We start from the raw sequence: 20,022 nt of genomic DNA, 5'->3' as shown, positions 1-20,022 counted from the left end.
TGGTCTTAAGCAGCCACTGTAAGGGGGGGTGTGCTGTTGACGACTGAGATGGGAAGGTAGGGAGGGGATTACTCTGAGCAATGCCATTACTCCAAGAGGCTGACTTTCTAAGCCTCTCTTTGTGAATATTGAATAAAAGACTTTGGTAAGAGCTTTTCTTGTCTATTTATCCCTGGCCGCCTGCCGTGGGGGAATCAGATTCCCGGATGCCTAATACTTGATGACTAACATGTTGAAGCTGAGGTGTATCTTCCCATGCCTCAAAATGACAGCAGAACCCTGTAGGTGAAGGTGACATCTCCAGAACCTCTTTTGTCTTGTTGCCTGCAAAAAGCAGCCCCCAAAGGTAGAGAGAGACAACTCCTGCCCCCTACCCATTCTGTGGACTGCTTCCTTCATTGGAGGTTTTCAAGCAGAGGTTGAATGGCCATCTGCCAGGGATTCCTGCATTGCTGTGGGTGGGACTAGAATCATAGAATCATAGAGTTGGAAGAGACCACAAGGGCCATCGAGTCCAACCCCCTGCCAAGCAGGAAACATATGGTTGTCAAGCCTCTGCTTAAAGACCTCCAAAGAAGGAGACTCCACCACACTCCTTGGCAGCAAATTCCACTGTCAAACAGCTCTTACTGTCAGGAAGTTCTTCTTAATGACTAGATGACCCTTTTGGTCCCTCCCCAACCTAACAATTCTCATTCTGTACCATCCAAGGCTCATTGCATACCTGGCAAGAAGCAACCAGGAATGGCACTGACAGAAGCTTCTGCAACCTTCTCACCCTTAGCCTACTGATCTCTGCTGCCCAATCACAGTGCTTCCTCTAGGGGAAACTTCCATACAACGAAACATCAAGCACAGAATAATGGAAACAGCACCCCGGTTTCAACAGAGGTAAGTATCAATGCCAGTGAGTGAAACAGGAAAAATGATATGCAACATCGCTAAAAATAGAGGGAACAGGTCTAAAAACCAATGGTGTTCCTGGGATGATGATCCTGATCAGGGATTCAGGATTGTTTACCGCTGACTCATAAGTTTCATATTGCTGTCAAGGAATTCCACAGAAGAGAAAATATGCCACACCATTTGTATTTAAGTTGTCCTCAGCCTCAAAAAACGATCTTCAGGTTTCTCTTCAAGGGCTTGACAGCTGCTTCCATGTTTGAACGCATCGTGAAGCTGATGTGTGCCTAGCGCAGAGTTTCTTATTCCTGCATAAAACTCTTGCTGGCAATACCAGCAACTCTCCTGTGTTGTTTCCACCAGATATCAGAGCCCAAGCAGTGGGCTTCAATTGGGGAGGTCCAACTCTGCCCCTCTATGCACTCTATGGGACACACCGCACCAAAGGCTCACTGCATACCCAGAGAGGATTGAACATGACGGTTACTTGCAGAAGCCTCCTGATTCTTCTCACCTCCAGCCTAGTGACCTTCTCTGTCTTTGGTAAGTCCTTCAGTGCTGGCATGTAGGTGGAGAAGGAGACAGTCCATTCAGTTTGCATTTAAGCTGAATCTTTCAAAATCGCACTTTCTGAAACGATACAGAAACTGAAATTTGTCCTTTGAAATTTGCGCCGGGAAGAGTTATTGACTGCTAGACCCTCTGGGAATTGCAACTTTATGAAGAGAATGGTTGGGAGACTCCTTAACAACTCTTAGCACCCTTAATGAGCTATAGTTCCCAGAATTCTTTGGCAGGGGGAAAACATGTCCATTTAAACTAATCGACTCCAAGGATTGAATGTATGGCATAGATGGGCTCATGTATTTATTTATTTTTAAGAGTGTCCTACCCCCTTTAAAGGGATGCGGGTGGCACTGTGGGTTAAACCACAGAGCCTAGGACTTGCCAATCAGAAGGTCGGCAGTTCGAATCCCTGCGACGGGGTGAGCTCCCGTTGCTCGGTCCCAGCTCCTGCCAACCTAGCAGTTCGAAAGCACGTCAAAGTGCAAGTAGATAAAGAGGTACCGCTCCGGTGGGAAGGTAAACGGCGTTTCCGTGCGCTGCTCTGGTTTGCCAGAAGTGGCTTAGTCATGCTGGCCACATGACCCGGAAGCTGTATGCCGGCTCCCTCGGCCAGTGAAGCGAGATGAGCGCTGCAACCCCAGAGTCGGCTACGACTGGACCTGATGGTTAGGGTCCCTTTACCTTTACCTCCTTTAAATTCTTGGGTTGCAGATAGGTCTGCTGCTCTGGGCTTCTTTAGGAGGAAAGGTGTGGTATGAATTCAATAAATAACCAATATTTTCTTACTCCCTTAAAGGCACTTTAAGGCAAGCAGCTGAGAATTCGCCCCATCAGGTGAACGGAGTCCTGAATAGATCAGTCTACATTCCCTTAAAGCTATCCTCTGCAGCAGCAGTAGAGAAAATCGAATGGGACTTCTTTCACCCCACAAATGGAAAGCCCTGTCCCCTTGCTGTGGTCAAAGGTGGGAAACTGGAGCAGTCAGATATCAGCAGCAGGTCTAAGCAACTGGAGGAGAAGACTGCTGAGAACCTGTTGAGGATGAGGGCAAATCTCAGTGACTGGACTGAACGCCACAATGGAACCATATTTTGTGGGGATTTAAATGGCACACACTTGTTTAGAGATCGGCTGGCATTGGTTAATAGGACCATGCTGAATATCAGTTTTCTGGAGAAAGAGGATGCTGGAATTTATAGAGCGCGTGTTTGGTTTAATGCAGAGCAGTTTAAAGAGCACAAATTTAACCTTGCTGTTTACGGTAAGTCATTAATTTCACCATCCCTGTCAGTTTGTGGGGTGGAGCTCAGCATGGAATAGGATGGCCATGGGATTGAGTGAGGAAGCTTTTTCAGCTTGGCAGGGGCCACATTCCCTCTTGGGCAATTTTCTGGTGGGCTACATGCCAGAGCTTGGAGGGATCAGAGGCAAAAAAAGGGAGGGAGAAATTAATCTGAGAATTGTAGAGTTGGAAGGTCATCTGGCCCAATTGCAGGAATCACAGCTAAATGTGAATGTGAATTATAACTTTGTAGAGTAGGGTAGCTTCTACATGCATGCACACACCTCTATGCTGCACCAAAGAAAGCATACATCCAGTGTGGTGCTTAGAGTGTCAGACTAGGACCTGAAAACGGATCAGGGTTCATAGAATCATAGAATCATAGAATCATAGAATCATAGAGTTGGAATAGACCACAAGGGCCATCGAGTCCAACCCCCTGCCAAGCAGGAAACACCATCAGAGCACTCCTGACATATGGTTGTCAAGCCTCTGCTTAAAGACCTCCAAAGAAGGAGGTCCACCACACTCCTTGGCAGCAAATTCCACTGTCGAACAGCTCTTACTGTCAGGAAGTTCTTCCTAATGTTTAGGTGGAATCTTCTTTCTTGTAGTTTGGATCCATTGCTCTGTGTCCACTTCTCTGGAGCAGCAGAAAACAACCTTTCTCCCTCCTCTATGTGACATCCTTTTATATATTTGAACATGGCTATCATATCACCCCTTAACCTCCTCTTCTCCAGGCTAAACATGCCCAGCTCCCTTAGCCGTTCCTCATAAGGCATTGTTTCCAGGCCTTTGACCATTTTGGTTGCCCTCCTCTGGACACGTTCCAGTTTGTCAGTGTCCTTCTTGAACTGTGGTGCCCAGAACTGGACACAGTACTCCAGGTGAGGTCTGACCAGAGCAGAATACAGTGGCACTATTACTTCCCTTGATCTAGATGCTATACTCCTATTGATGCAGCCTAGAATTGCATTGGCTTTTTTAGCTGCCGCGTCACACTGTTGGCTCATGTCAAGTTTGTGGTCAACCAAGACTCCTAGATCCTTTTCACATGTAGTGCTCTCAAGCCAGGTGTCACCCATCTTGTATTTGTGCCTCTCATTTTTTTTTGCCCAAGTGCAATACTTTACATTTCTCCCTGTTAAAATTCATCTTGTTTGTTTTGGCCCAGTTCTCTAATCTGTCAAGGTCATTTTGAAGTGTGATCCTGTCCTCTGGGGTGTTAGCCACCCCTCCCAGTTTGGTGTCATCTGCAAATTTGATCCTCCCATCTGCAAATTCGAATCCTCCCAGTCAGCCATGAAGCTCACTGGGTGTAACCTTGGGGGCCAGTCACTGCCTCTCAGCCTTACTTACCTCACAGGGTCATTGTGGGGATTAAGCAAGGATGGAGAGAACCAGGTATATCACTCTGAACTCCTTGCAGGAAAAAGAGGGGTGGAAATGCTATAAATGGATCAGACTGAAAGGAAACATTCCAGCAAAGGGGTCGGGGAGCACTCTAGGAATATTTGGGGGACAGTCTTTACTAGAACTTCTTTGCTTTGACTCATGTGCTCATTCTACGTGTCTATCTTACAGCTCTCAAGCTCAGAGAGTCCTCCCCTCCCTTGGGTAACTTCACAGATAAGAATTAATGAGCAGTTGACAGATTTATAGTCCTTTTATTACGGTTTCATGTTGCAGTCACAAAATACACAGCTCTCCGCAAGGAGGGCAGTTGCTTACTCTGAATCCGATTCCCTACTTCCGCAGCAAGGAGCGCTCCAAAGGAAAATTCCTCCCCCTCTCTGCCTCCTTTGTTCTCTGATACATTCAGACCTCTGAGTGGGGAGGGGGGTTTCCCCACATTCTCAGTTGCTGCATCTCCCAATTACCCCTCCCTTAAGGATCTCTTGTCATTATCTCATAGCTGGGTAGCTCCTCCCTAATCTGTTCAGCTTCTGTGCCTGTGTCTGCCTGTCTCTCTGTTTCTGAAAATGCGGGAGGCAGAGGATGCGCGAATATTCCCCCTCCTCTTCTGAGAGAGGCTGATCTGCCTGCAACTGCATTCCCCACTCTTCAGATCCAGACCATTCCCTGACAATAGAGCGGTTGCTGAACAGCTTGGTAGGTTTCTGGAGGAAACATCAGCTTTAGATCCATTTCAGTCCGGTTTCCATCCTGGTTTTGGGACTGAGATGGCTCTGGTCGCACTAACAGATGATCTTTATAGACAACTGGATCGAGGCGGGTCGGGACTGCTGATTCTCTAAGATTTGTCAGCAGCCTTTGGCATGGTTGATCATGATCTTCTGGACCACCGCCTCACCGATGTGGGGATACAGGGCATAGCCCGAAAATGGCTGTGCTCCTTTATCTCTGGTCAGGGACAGAGGGTGGCACTAGGGAGGGAGATGTCGTTGTGCCACTCCTTGGTGTGTGGAGTGCCACAGGACGCAATCCTCTTAAGGATGCTTGGAGGGTCCGTGTCTCTCCGTCACTGCCCAGCACAGTTAGCAATGGCCACCGAGGCACAAACTTCACATGACTTCTCTTTGTGTTGAACAGAGCCAGTGCCAGTACCATGGATATTCTATCGTGTGTACTCCAATACTCGAGAAGACTGCAATGTGACCCTGTGGTGTCAGGTACCTCGTCAGGGAAAGTACCATATCTCCTGGGAAAGAGGCAATCTTTCCAGGGCCTCAGCAGGAGGTTCATCTAAGTACCAGCTTTTGTCCAACAGCAGTAAACTCTGTGTCTCCTGGAGAAAAGGCTCCCCTGACTCCACCTTCACGTGCTTGGCTAACAATCCTGCGGATCAAAACGAAGCCTCAATTGACTTGACACAAGCGTTGAATGAGAGAAAGATGTCCTAACCTTCACATTGCTGTTAGGATATAGTTCCGTTCCACCTTAACAGGGAACAGGCATGACTGTTGTGTGTCACATGCCTGTTTACATTCCAGCAGTCTGCTGGGAATTTCCGTTTTGTATATTGCTTTTGCTTTGCTGCTGTTTTGCTGGAGACGAAGGGAAGCAGACATGTTTTCCTTTGTTCCTGAACTATGCTGAATAAACGCTTGAAAAATAATGCTTACACATGGCTCTGTCCGCCACTTCTGCTGTGAGAAGATTTATTCACTCTGCTGATAGAGCGTCCACGGGTCTCTAAATGTATCTGAGGCTCATGTCACTGATTGATGCTGTTCCAAGGGAGACTGGTGATCGTCCGGCTGCCGGCCGGTGGCTGGAGCCAGCTGGGGGCCTGCCTGATGCCTCCGTCTCCCTGGCAGTATCCCAACAATTGCTATCCAGAAGTTCTGAATCATGAGGGTGTTTTGGATGCTCGGGATACCCCTAAAGATGAAGGATTGAAGGAGAGGCACCCAGGCACCCAGAGCATTAAAAAAACACACACCTATCTAGGGAAAAGAAGGAATGGGAAACCTCCATGCTTCTGTTGAAAGTCAAAGAAAGACAGATGCTAACCATCATTTCCCAAACACTGGAAGCTGCCTTTTAATGAGTCAGACCACTGGTCCATCTCAGTTATTGAGGCAATGCCCACCCTGCTCCATCCACCTCGACCCGCAACAATATGTGGATCTCTTTAACCATATCTTCCAACACCTGAGTCCCTCCAAAGATGCCCAAATTGGTTTGTGCCTTGGCCGAATCCAGTGTGCAGCTCTAATGAGAGGGAGCCTTTTAATCACAAAATGCATTGTCCATGTATTTAAGTCACTTCCACAAGCTAAGAGAGGAGCCTGTAAATTGGGCATCTTCGAAAGAGAGTTTGGCCAAAAAAAGCAAAAAGCAAAAGCTACAAACCCATGGCTACAACCATGGTATGAGTAAATATCATGACCTCCAAATGCACAATGCAAAATATCCACAAACTAGTCTGCTGTGTGCCAGCAAAGTTTAATAATGCCTTCTTGTAAAAAAAGAACTGGGTTCTGTACAGATATGGCACCAAGGAGTAAAAGAGTTCTCACATTCATTCTAATCCCTAATTTTGTGTTCCATTAGGTTACAAGATCAAATATATAAATCTCCCTCCTTTATTTTCACTCTTTATAGTGTGGGTCTGTGGCACATTGTTGCAACCACTCTCTGGACTTTGGAGTAGTCAGAGACTCTTTTACGCTTTAGGTCTAAGGTGCGTATGTATTGGATGATTTGCTGCCCCCATACCCATGTCTCCCTGAAGCAGCATCTATATATCCTGTCTCTCTTCATTTCATGTATTCCTTAATACCTGGAGTGTGTGACTTGTTTATGGAGCATAAGATTAAGGGTAAACACATATTCACGACAGACACCCATGCCGAGATTTCCTCTCGGAATTGATTGCTGAATACACCAGTGGGGGGTCCTTTCCAAGATGGCCACCGTGTAAGGTTCCTCCTTCCAGTTCTCTCCGACCTCTTCTCCTGATTTGGATTTTACAACCGCTGGAGTAAGTTATTTACCTTAGTTTTGCATTTTGCTAGACAAGTAATTGCTGGACTCTCCACTGGTGTGATGCCAGATTTTAATTAAGTTTGACGAAGGAGGATTGCTTTGGATTGATCTGGGTGGTGCCAAACTTGTGTGCTTCGGACCTGCACCTCCGGCACGAAGAGAAACTCCCCTGTTTAAGGTGAGGCCTTTGGGAGTTTCCCTTTCATCTGAGACCGACCCGCGGTGGGCCCTGCGATAAGCTTTGAAGGAGAAACTTATATTAGTCTTAGTCCTGGTGGGAGTAGGACTTCAAAGGAACGGACTGTGTTGCTTACCGGTAGTCTCCTTATAGACCTAAATTGCCGGCTTGTGAGGGTGAAGGTGAAGACGCCGACTTTGAAATACTAATGGCTAATATCTGTCCTTGTGAGTTGTGAACTGTGTTATACTAATTGTGGCTTGTACGAGTCCGCTGTTTTATTTGATTTGATTTGTTTTGATTTGATTTGTTGTGTTGTGTTTCATGATGGGTGTAAAGCCGAATAAATATTTTGATTTGATTTTGCTGAATACACCAGCCTGCTGGACATGCATGCGTGTTGAGATATACACCTCACAACAACCTGAGAGGGACTGTCTTTCTCCTCATCCACACAGAGTTTATGCAAGCACAGGCTTGACATGTTGGATCCTCCTAACAGAGGGTCCATGTTGTGCTCGGCCCCTGAAACTCTTCCCCAACTGGCTTGTGGGTGGGGCTTGCCCTGCTCCAAGCCAGTGGTGCCACCGTTATGCCACTGGCCTTTAGCCAATCAGCATCGTGGCAAAGATTGGGGGTTGGCAGTGTGATGTAGGAACCTCCTTTTACTTCACACTGCTGAACACCCGCCCACCCACCCTTTAATTAGGTCATGCTTGGCCTTGGGACGCAGGTGGCGCTGTGGGTTAAACCACAGAGCCTAGGACTTGCAAATCAGAAGGTCGGCGGTTCGGATCCCCATGACGGGGTGAGCTCCCATTGCTCGGTCCCTGCTCCTGCTAACCTAGCAGTTCGAAAGCACATCAAAGTGCAAGTAGATTAATAGGTACCGCTAGCAACATTGCTCTCTTTTTGTATACTTGTATCCATGTTTGTGAGGGACGCAGGTGGTGCTGTGGGTTAAACCACAGAGCCTAGGTCAGCTGTTCAAATCCCTGCGATGGGGATGAGCTCCCGTTGCTCGGTCCCTGCTCCTGCCAACCTAGCAGTTCAAAAGCATGTCAAAGTGCAAGTAGATTAATAGATACCGCTCCGGCGGGAAGGTAAATGGTTTTTCTGTGCACTGCTCTGGTTCGCCAGAAGCAGCTTAGTCATGCTGGCCACATGACCCAGAAGCTGTACGCCGGCTCCCTCGGCCAGTAAAGCGAGATGAGCGCCGCAACCCCAGAGTCGGCCACAACTGGACCTACTGGTCAGGGGTCCCTTTACCTTTACCTTTGGTCTTGCTTTGCACTTCAGTTGGTCGCCAGTTTTGGAACGCGGGCCGGGTAGGAATTTTTCCCAATGTGGCAGATTGGCTGTGGCCACTTGGTTTTTGCCTACCTCTTAGCAATCGTCACAACTTTGTACGGTTTGGCGGTTAGGCATTGGTTTAGGGGAATGTGGGGAGGGGAGGTGCGGCCATCACCTGCCCCTCCAATGAATAGGGTGTTCCGTCAAAGGAATCTGAGCGTCTGGATCTCATCCGAAGCCCGGAGAGGGGCTATGGCCATGCCAGGACCCCCGGGAACCCAGTCAATATACACTGTCGGAGATCCCCCTGCTGGTTGTTTACCCTTCCAGGCTTCCTGAAGGGTGGGGCAGGAGCCAGTTATAGTTTTGATACCAATGCCTAAGTCAATACGAGTCACATTTGTGTATTCAATAAAGTTGTGGCCAAAATTTGCCATTAACATTTAAACTAAATTCTGTCTCTAAATAAAGACTGTCTTTATTTCCATGAGGGATGGGTTTTGGGGCTCAGAGCACAACTGACGCTTAATTTAAGGCCCAATTCTTGTTAATTTAGATCCTACAACCTGAAGGGTAAGAGAAAGCCTTTCGTCACACAATGCATAATTCATTTTACACTGAACTCACTTCCACAATCACACAGGAGGACCGTTAACTGGAGTGGCTTTAGAAGAGTGTACAGAAAATAAAAAGAGGAGGGGTTCTTGCTGAAAGCTATTAGCAATCACAGCTGTTGCGTGGACCCTCCCTTTACAGGAGAAAATAACTTGGAGCAACTTGGAGCTGAGAGGGCTTGCAAAAAGGTTTAGGGCAGCTTTAATTCACAGATTAACAACATTTATAAATGCTGCTCTTCACAAGTGTTTCTCCTGGGGTGGGGAGTTTCTGGGTAATAAACCATTTAAAAGGCAGGAGAAGTAACCGCAAAATAATAAAAGCAGCTGCTTGGTTTCAACAGTAAGTAGCTTCAAAGCCAAGGAGCGAAAAGTGAGAGGGAAAGATATACAGCGTCACTTAAAAACAGAGAGCAGATCTGAAAGCTCGTTATGTTTATTGGACAGTAAGGCTGCCTAAGGGTTAAATGTTGCTGATATTCCACAGATGCTTTTCAACTGGGGTCACGTGGTTTCATGGAAGGAGGTGACGTAACTGATATGTACTCGCTAACCCCAGATTTCTCTTGAAGGGCTTGGCAGAGGATTTCCTGCTTGAAGGAATGACTTGAAATGACAGTAGAAAACTTTTATTGACATCGCCAGCCTCTCTCCCGCATTGCTACTTTCAGAGAGCAGAATCCAAGGAGTGTACTGCAATCAGGGTGAACCAACTCCGTTCCGCTTGCCACTCACTCTGTGAACCACGTCCAAGACCTGCTGCGTCACCCGACAAAAATGGCAATGGATGTCACTCACAGAAGCCTTCCTGTCCTTCTCACTTTTGTCCTACTGATCTCTTCTTCCTTTGGTAAGTCCTTCAAAACTGGTGGGTATGGAGGTAGGAATTCCATTCAGTTCTCAGTTGAAGCCAAATCTATCAGAATGGGACCTGAAAGGCTTCCAGCCTTTAAAGTGTTCATTGGGAAGAGAGATCGGTTGTTGAACCACTCTGGGAATTGTAGTTCTGTGTGGGGAAAGGGGGATCTCTTAAGAAAACCTCAGCACCAACAATGATCATAGGATCCTTTTCTGGGGGAACAATTTAGGGTTGCCAGATGTCCTCTTTTTCCAGGACACACCCTCTTTTTCATGGGTTGAGTCGTCATAGTGATCGGTAGCTAAATGTAGAAGTCGGCCAATGTGTCCTCTTTTTAGCCCTTCAAAAGATGGTAGAAAATGTTACGACTTTGAATGTCTTATATAACAGAGTCTCTGAGTGCTCCTATTTAGCCCTGGCACTCGTGGATAACAATAAGCGATCCCACTTTGTTTCTGTGCCATGGGAAATTGTGGTTTAAGCTGGGGCCATAACATTCCTGCTACCTGGGCTCCCCTTCCTCTCCTTTAAAGCTAAGAAACAACCTCTCCTTTAAATTGGAACCTACAACTAATCCAGAATGCAGCAGCTAGACTGGTGACCGCAAGTGGCCGTTGGGACCATACAACACCGGTCCTAAAGGATGTTCACTGGCTCCCAGTATGTTTCAAAGCACCAAATACCAAAGTGTTGGTGCTGACCTTTAAAGCCCTAAACAGCCTCAAAGGCCCAGTATATCTGAAGGAGCATCTCCACCCCCATTGTTCTGCTCGGACACTGAGGTCCAGCTCTGAGGGCCTTCTGGCGGTTCCCTCACTGCGAGAAGCCAAGTTACAGGGAACCAGGCAGAGGGTCTTCTTGGTGGTGGCGCCTGCCCTGTGGAATGCCCTCCCAGCAGATGTCAAGGAAATAAACAACTACCTGACTTTTAGAAGACATCAGAAGGCAGCCCTTTATTAGGATGTTTTTATTGTTTGACGAGTGGCTTCGGAAACCCACCATATGGGTTATTATTATTGTTATTACTGCATGTTTGCTTAAAAGTAAGTCCCAGTAGGGCAGCTCAGCCAGGCCTGCCCTTTTCCCCTTATTGGCAGTGCATATATATAGGGGGTGAGACAGATGTTGAATAGAACGCCCCTATTTTTATCTCAGAAAAGTTGGAGAGTTTGATATAAATGTGGCCTGTAACTGTTTTGAAAATGACTCCCCCACGTTGACATTCTGGACAGAGATGTTGCTTAGGGCTCCTTCATTTTTATTTTTATTTTTTATTAGGTTTTCCACAATTATAACAAATATCACATAACAGAACAAACAAAAACAAAAAAAGCATGTCAAAGAAGAAAACAATACCAGAAACATCATCCTACCCACCACCATAACAAATAAACGATAAAAACGAACTTAATTCTTTAAAAGCCCAACCTTATGTACATATTGATTGACTTCCTCTAGTCCCTCCCTTCTGAGTTTCCTTGTATTTGCATGTAACAGCTTTCCAATATCATTACTAAACAAAAAAATATTTTCAATTGTAGGAGGAAGCACTGGTGAAGAAAGTGGGGTGTGGTGGGTGCCCTTGAAGCCCACCCCGGGTGTCATTCCAGGGGGAGTGCACCCCCCTGGGATGCTAGCCCCATGCCCGCAGGCGGCTAGCCCTGCCCCCGCGGGGTACCCAACATGTGCGCTGCTCTGGGTGCTGGAGCAACTAGCCCCGCCTCTGGGAGGAAAAGTGGGGTATAAATTCCATATGCAAACAACAATGGCGCCCCTCTTTGCTTCCCCAAAGGCACTTCAGGTGAAGCATCGATGAATGCATCCCAGCATGTGAAGGGAGTCGTGGGAGGACAGGTCTCCTTTCCTGTAAAGGTCCCCCCGGGAAAACCAGTGGAGAAAATCGAATGGGACGTCATTAGCCCTGTAAGCGGAGCACCCTATCGCCTTTGTGAATTCAGAGATTGGAAGCTGAAGGAGTCAAATTTCAGCATGTGGCTAGCAACAAGGATGAACCTACAAGGTCATAGGTTCTTTGGGGAAACTGATTTTGTGACTAATGTAATGTTGGGGCACATATTTGGACGTCGGCTGCTGATGGCTAACAGGACCACTCTTATAATCAGGAAGATGGAGAGGCAGGATGCTGTAATCTATAAAGCTCGTGTCTGGTTTGATGCAGAACAGTTTGAAGACCACTTTTTTAATGTGACTCTTTACGGTAAGCAATTGTTTTTCTCCATTCTTGAGTTTGTGCTGGAGCTGAGCATGGAAAAGGATAGTCATCGGATGAAATGGGGAGCCTTTTTCAGACCATAGGCACCATCTCTGATGGGCCCTGGGTGCCTCGGGACCCACAGAATTTCCACTGTGGGAGCCCAGCTGGGTGACAAAAACGTGCCGTGCGTGCGATGTCACACAAAGCAACATAGGCACCATCTTGACGGGGCGCATCTGCAGCCTCAGTGGGCCCAGGGCAGAGGCCCCAGGGCAGAGGCCCTGGCCCGGTCACCGCCATGGTGCTGGTGAGTCAGCGGAGGCACGGCAGGGGGCAGAGGGAAGTGGAGGCGGAGCGCTGTGCATGCGACATAATGTCATGACATCACATCGCACGCAAGCACGCCACTGAGCACCCACAATCTGGGGCCCACATCAACACCTCTGTTTCAGACTGAGGGCCACAATTCCTCCTAGGGAATCTTCTTGGGGCCACATGGTGGTGGTGGGAGGGGGGAAAGTAGGCGGAGTAAAGAATGCGACTCTTACCTTTGTAGAGTTGGCCAATATCTACACAGCCTCTCAAACTCACACTGATGTCTAACCCTCCATCCATCCATCCATCCATCCATCCATCCATCCATCCATCCAAGCAAGCATCATTTTCAGAGTTGAAGGATATATTGAAGGAGCTGGGACTATTTAGCCTGGAAAAGAGATGACTGAAAGGTGAGATGATAGCCATCTTCAAATACCTGAAGGGATACGGTGTAGAAAAAGTAACAAGCTTGTTTTCTGCTGCTCCAGAGGGGAAGGCACAAACCAAAGGATTTAAATGACAATAAAAGATATTCTGATAAAGAACCTTCAGAGGTAGAATGACTGTAGAATGGTCTCCCTGGGAAAGTGGTGGATGTCCCCTTCATTAGGGGCTTTTAAGCAGAAGCTGAATGTCCAGCCGCCAGGGATTAGTTGGCTGGGATTTCTGCATTGTAGGACTTGGACTAGATGATCATTGGGCTCCCTTCCAGCTCTGCAATTCTATGATTGTATTATTCCATCAAGGCAAATCACACTCAAGCAAAGTGTGGAGCAGAGGGGATGCCTGTGTTGGAAAAACGCCCGGGAAGGTGGTAACCTTCCCAAGACATCTCTCCGGTGGTCACTCTCTGGCTGTAAATCTTCCTCAGTCCAGAGAGACAGGTGGTAAGCGACCCCTCTCTCCAGAGAGGAGCACGCTCATCTTCTGGCATCTCATTGCAGAAGAAAGAGACAATCAGTAGCTCTAAACTACTTTATTTACAGTCTATATACTAAGAATCCAGCAGCATGTCTGTGCTCTCTCAGCAGCAGTACAGAACAGCATCACACACAGAAGCGAAACAAAACTCTCCAACAATCCTGAGACATTCTGTCTCATGCTCTCAGACACTCACATGATATAAACAACCATAGTGCTACTACTGAGCAGCTTGGGTGGGTAAAAATCTTAACAGCCTGGGGGTGGCCTTGAGAGAGTCCCATGGACCAGATACAGAGGCCCAGAGGGGTGCATTTTCCCCTGGTCCTGAGGTTCCCCCATTGCTGCCCTACACACTTAGTGACAGCCAATGAGGCACAAACCTCACATGACTTTTGTGTTGAACAGATCCAGCACCACCACCCAGGATCTCCTATTATGATTTGATCAAGACTCCAAAGGGATGTGATGTGACCCTGCAGTGCCAGACATATGTAGCAGGAACGTACAATATCTCCTGGGAAAAGGTGAGAGCTTTAGATAGTTTCTCATTTTCTGACAACGGCAGGAATCTCCATGTCTCCTGGAGAAAAGACTCTTCCCATTCCATCATCACCTGCCTGGTCCGCAGTCCGGCAGATCAAAAGACAGCTTGGTTTGACTTGCGCAGAATCTGCCAGGATTATGAACGTCTTGAAGTTGAAAGTCATGAAGGTGAGCAATCTTTCCTCCCACCCTAAATTATCCAGCGATGCTGCTTGGGCCAGTGAACAATTACGATATCCTTAAGGGTTGGAGATTCAAGGACAAGTGCACAGGGATGCAGAACATTTTTTTAAAAAACCTGAAGGAAAACACGAATGGAAAACATCCGACTTCTGTTGAAAGTTGCACACACAATTTCTCAGGCACACAGAAAGCTGCTTCTTACAGAGTCGGAACACTGGCCTATTTGGCTTAGTATTGTCTACACGGACTAGCAGCAATGGTTTTCTGGGGTTTAAGACAGTGAGTCCCTTTCAGGCCTTCCATAGAATTGAGGCTGGAAACTGGGGGTGCTTCACCCTTTAAAATACCGTCAATCTCTCAGCAGCCTGCAGCTAAAGCGAGAAAGACTTTCTGCTCTTCCGTTCCCCTCTGCTCCAGGCAGTGGTATTTGGGGACTGGAGCAATGGGTGATGGAGTGGACATAGGGGAATTTTGGTAGGATCATGGAGAGAGGATGGGCCACAGGGTTGGGGTGGCAGGGAGGTGGGGTAGAAGGAGCTGTGATGGGAGGGCTGGGGGTGGAAGGAGGTATGGCAAAATGGCTGAATCAACCATGAGGGATGGTTACCAGGGTGAGGTCCATAGTGTGGTTGCAAGTGGGTAGGGGTTGGCATGAAGGTGGAGGCGGAGTTAGGGCAGTTGGTGATCAATGGGGGCAGGGATGGCAGCCCCTAACAAAATATAGTTTTCCAAAGCTTTCAATAACCAGCAACCATTTCTCAATGTAGCATTTTAAACATGTAAGTGAAACAACCAGAACCAGGAACTCAGAATTTCTCTAATTTCCCACCCTCGTAAAGTTCAGTTAAAGACCTCTCTGAGAAAACATGTGAACAGCTTAATGACCCCTTGTCATATTGATAGATTGGCTTTCTCATGGGACGAGCTGACAATTCATTTTATGCTAAGGACAATTATCAGATGATCGTAGGAGAAATATTATGTGAAGGAGCTTACAAACATGACTTTGGCCGTTATGGAATTTCCCTACAAATGAAACCGATTGGCATTTTCACTTCTTCTCTGTTATGTATTCAGTTGCTCTTGGTCACATGTTGGGGCAGAGGTCACTTTGGCAGCAGCTATTATGTTCTTGTTCCAATAGGTTCTTATTTTTTATTCTTTTTTTTGTTCCAGGCAGCATTCCACAAAATATCCAATGGGGTATCATACTGGGTATTCTTGTACCCCTTATATGTATTTTGGTGGTGATCTGCAGGTGTTATGAGGTGGGGAAATCCAATCAGAGGAACACAGGTAGAACCCTCTCTATTACTCTTCCTTCCATCTCAACTGTGATGAAGGCTCCCTGCCAAATATGTTCTCACCTTCCATTTGTGTATCCTGGAAGACAGGGATTGGTCATTGCCAAGGACTAAAGAACATGTCTCATGTTGTACTCTGCAGATATTCCCTCTGTGGCACAAGAGGAGATGGTGTACCGTCCGCCACCCGAGAACCCAATGATGAACCGCCTTTTGATGGTTTTTGCACCTGACAGTACAGCAATGAGCCCCCCTACCTATGACGAGGTCCAGGTGAGATGCGTATGTCAAGAAAATAAGGGGTGATGGTTCGGTGCTATTGTTATGTGTCACCGCCATCTCAAGAGTAGTGAGAGACTTCAGGGGTTTTGGAAGAAGAAGAAGAAGAAGAAGAAGAAGAAGAAGAAGAAGAAGAAGAAGAAGAAGAAGAAGAAGAGTAGTAGTAGTAGTAGTAGTAGTAGTAGTAGTAGTTTGGATTTGATATCCCGCCTTTCACTCCCTTTAAGGAGTCTCAAAGCAGCTAACATTCTCCTTTCCCTTCCTCCCCCACAACAAACACTCTGTGAGGGGAGTGAGGCTGAGAGACTTCAGAGAAGTGTGAATAGCCCAAGGTTACCCAGCAGCTGCATGTGGAGGAACGGGGAATCGAACCCGGTTCACCAGATTACGAGTCCACCGCTCTTAACCACTACACCACACTGGCTCTCAAGAGTCTGTGACGACTGCCCCCCACATAAGTTATCCTGCTTCCCACAGGTGCAGTAGAGGGCAGTGCCCTGCGGCCGGTTTCAAAGTCAGATTTAACTGGCAGACTTCTGTACATTTAATGAGGGGTGGCGGCACCATCTGCTCCTTTGCCTCAGGCTGAAAAATGTCTGGCCTCGATTTCCTCCATCGTTTGGTGACTCCCCGCACCAAAAGAAAATCTATTCTTCTCTCTTTCTAAAATACTGATTACCGTATTTTTTGCTCTATAAGACTCACTTTTTCCCTCCTAAAAAGTAAGGGGAAATGTGTGTGCGTCTTATGGAGCGAATGCAGGCTGTGCAGCTATCACAGAAGCCAGAACAGCAAGAGGGATCGTTGCTTTCACTGCGCAGCGATCCCTCTTGCTGTTCTGGTTTCTGAGATTCAGAATATTTTTTTTCTTGTTTTCCTCCTCCAAAAACTAGGTGTGTCTTGTGGTCTGGTGCGTCTTATAGAGCGTGGTGCGTCTTATAGAGCGAAAAATACGGTATATTGTTGGCCCAAAACGTTAAATTCTAATAGAATTAAAACAATATTGTCTGACTAAAGCAGAAGAGCACAGCCAAACTGTTATTACAGGTTCCTGGATCTCTCATCACAATTAAGCTAATAATAATAATAATAATAATAATAATAATAATAATAATAATAATATTTTATTTATACCCCACCCTTCCCAGTTCAGAAAACCGGCTAACAACAAATTTAAAACACTTAATTGATACAACAACAACAACAACAACAAAACAGCATAAAATACAGTATAAAACATGAATATCAATAAATTCAGAATTCAAAAATCAATTTAGGGGGGAAATCCATCCAATAAACATTAGATGATCACCAGGGCTAGCTGGCTAAATTAGTCCTATTTGGGCCAGCAAGGAGACCAGGGGAGAATTAGCTGGGGGATCCCAGAGCGGGGAATCTTCATAAAAAGGGGAGGGGGAGGGAAGGAAGGGGAATAAAAGTTCAGGCTAAGTTCAAATTGAAAGCCAGGTGGAATAGCTCTGTCTTACAGGCCCCGCGGAAGAAGGTTAAATCCTGCAGGGCCCTGGTCTCATGGGACAGAGCATTCCACCAGGTCGGAGCCATCACTGAGAAGGCCCTGGCCCTGGTGGAGGATAATCTGACTTCCTTAGGGCCCAGGACCTCTGACCTATGGTTATTCACGGACCTTAAGCTATCCCTAAACACTTGAACTAAGAGATATAGTTGAGTCATCTGCCTTTTGCTGAATTTGTGGCTGAGTTGGTGGTTTAGGTGGGCTCCAATGCTCTTTCAGGAGCTGCTTCCCACAGTCTCCTGTACCGTGTTGTTTAACTGCTCCTCTTTCTCCTCCACCTGCAGGTTGACCGGAATGGAGGAGAAGGTACATTGTGCTCAGAACCGCCAGCCTATGATTCCATTTCTGATTGCACCGCGTCTGCCCCCGATGCCTGTGACTGCAGCTGTGACTGCAGCTAGCTATCCTGGATTCAGAGCTGAGGACCCGACTGAAAAAACCAAGTGACTGCCAGACAAGCTGGGGGAGATGGCCGACACCGCCACCTCCACCTGGTTTGAGAACACTGTCCGAAAAAGCTCATGGGCCAAGGTGAAAATCAAGTAGAGGAACTTTTCTCTGATTTCTCTGATCCTGTGGCTGCAATGGAAAAGCTGCTGGAAACATCATTTTGCTTTGCTCATTTCCCCCTCCTGGGACCCTTATAAAGAGGAAATGCTGCCTGAGTCTTTGCTTTTAGCAACTGATCTTCATAAACATTGCTTTCTCCAGCTGTGAAGGCAGAACCACTCTCTGGGGTTCTATTTCATATCTACATAAAGCCATTGTTAGAGATTTCAGGGCAAATGCTGCCTTTTATCTACTGCAGCTATTTTGACAGCTACAGCCATACCCAGACCATGAAAGCCTTGCCACAGTAGTTCATATACTTCAAGACTGGATTGCTGCAACGTGCGGGTTTCCTCTCTTGATATGGAAGCTGCAGTTGTTGCAGAATGCTGCAGCATGATCACTGATAGGTGTGTGGCTTTGTCAGCACAAGCGCCCCCTTTTCAGAGCTCTGCACTGGTTGCCAGTTGGCCGATGTCCTGCCAACTTCAAGGTGTTCATATTAGGACTGGCAACGGCTGTTTTGTGCATGATCAAAGCAACACCTTGATGGGGTGGTGGCATAACGGAGCATAGGTAAAGGTAAAGGGACCCCTGACCGTTAGGTCCAGTCGTGGCCGACTCTGGGGTTGCAGTGCTCATCTCGCTTTATTGGTTGTGGGAGCCGGCGTCCAGCTTCCGGGTCATGTGGCCAGCATGACTAAGCCACTTCTGGCAAACCAGTGCATGGAAACGCCGTTTACCTTCCCGCCAGAGCAGTACCTATTTATCTACTTGCACTTGCTTTAGAACTGCTAGGTTGGCAGGATCTGGGACTGAGCAACGGGAGCTCACCCCATCGCGGGGATTCGAACTGCCGACCTTCTGATTGGCAAGCCCTAGGCTCTGTGGTTTAACCGACAGAGCCACCCGCGTCCCTTATAACAGGGCATAGTGGGCGGTAAGAGCGCATAATGGGGTTGGATTGGGCTGGGCTGCATTGCACTGCAGCGCGAGATGACCCAGAACACAATCCCCATGCAAATTGAGAGTTGCCTGTATATAAAGCCCTTAACAGCTTGGGAGCAGTTTACATACAAAACCGCCTTACCTCACATATGCCCACTCATCTGCTTCAATTGGCAGAATTGCACTAGTACAGGTGTCCCACAATATCAGCCCTGTGTGTGTAAGAACTCAACCCTATAGCATGGCAAAGCTTGCACTTTGGAACTCCCTGCCTGTAGAACTCAAGCAGGTGCCTTCACTGTCGTTTATAAAGACACTGAACAACAACATCACTTTTAATCTGTTTCAGTATTTTAACTTTTGTCTTTTTTAAAGGCAGGCTGTATTTTTTTCCTCGATTTTATCTTTTGCAAACCGCTTTGAGGTGCTACCAAATGCATAGCCTCCAACATGTCAAGGCGAAAAACTGGGCCACTGTGCTGCTGTGTGGGAAAATGGGATGTTCCAGTTGTAATGGGACAGTTGAGGGCATCTGAAGTAGCAACAGCTTTTCTTCCAAATGAAGAAGTTATATTATTATTATTATATTATATCTATTATAACTATTCTTTTTTAAAATGTGATGCTTATTGTTGTTATAATATTATGTAAATTGCTTGTGAGGTCTCCCTGAAAAGCGGTATATAAATTCTGCAAATAATAATAATACAAATGTATCTTTTGAAACCTCAGGCACTACAGTGTTAACTGATGTATTTATTTTTGAAATAAAGAAAATATATGCCTTCAGATGCTTTACACTGGCCAGACTAAATATGTCACCCTCAGCTGTTCTTGAAGGTAGATTTCAAAAAAATTTATTCGAGAACTGGCTCTGCCCCTGTGGAGCTGGCTACGTAGAGACTGTGTCACACGTTCTCTTGTCTTGCTCCCTATATAAAGATCTCAGGGACGAGACCATCACGCCGCTCCTATCTGCCATCCCAGGCCACTCTTGTGAAGCCAAACTGTTCTCACTCCTAGCCGACCAGAACAGCTCGACAACAGAGAAGGTTGCCAAATTTATCGAGA

General features: G+C 46.8%; 1 protein-coding gene and 1 long non-coding RNA gene across 2 annotated transcripts; both read left to right on the top strand.

Moving 5' to 3' along the window:
* Positions 1-9,840: 9,840 nt before the first annotated feature.
* LOC128404144 (uncharacterized) lies at positions 9,841-14,888 on the top strand. The gene is made up of 3 exons (XM_053369535.1): positions 9,841-10,145; positions 11,947-12,372; positions 14,017-14,888. The coding sequence occupies exons 1-3, from the start codon at positions 10,073-10,075 to the stop codon at positions 14,346-14,348; spliced, it is 831 nt and encodes a 276-aa protein (XP_053225510.1). The 5' UTR covers positions 9,841-10,072; the 3' UTR covers positions 14,349-14,888.
* A 622-nt stretch (positions 14,889-15,510) lies between these two features.
* Positions 15,511-19,698, top strand: LOC128404115 (uncharacterized). The gene is made up of 3 exons (XR_008328065.1): positions 15,511-15,633; positions 15,784-15,914; positions 17,739-19,698. It is a non-coding gene; the product is annotated as an uncharacterized LOC128404115 (long non-coding RNA).
* Positions 19,699-20,022: the final 324 nt, after the last annotated feature.

The sequence above is a fragment of the Podarcis raffonei genome, chromosome 16 (genome assembly GCF_027172205.1).
Source record: "Podarcis raffonei isolate rPodRaf1 chromosome 16, rPodRaf1.pri, whole genome shotgun sequence".
NCBI classification, from domain to species: Eukaryota; Metazoa; Chordata; class Lepidosauria; order Squamata; family Lacertidae; genus Podarcis; species Podarcis raffonei.
The sequence above is the reverse complement of the archived record's forward strand: the minus strand, read 5'-3'. Positions and strand labels throughout refer to the sequence as shown.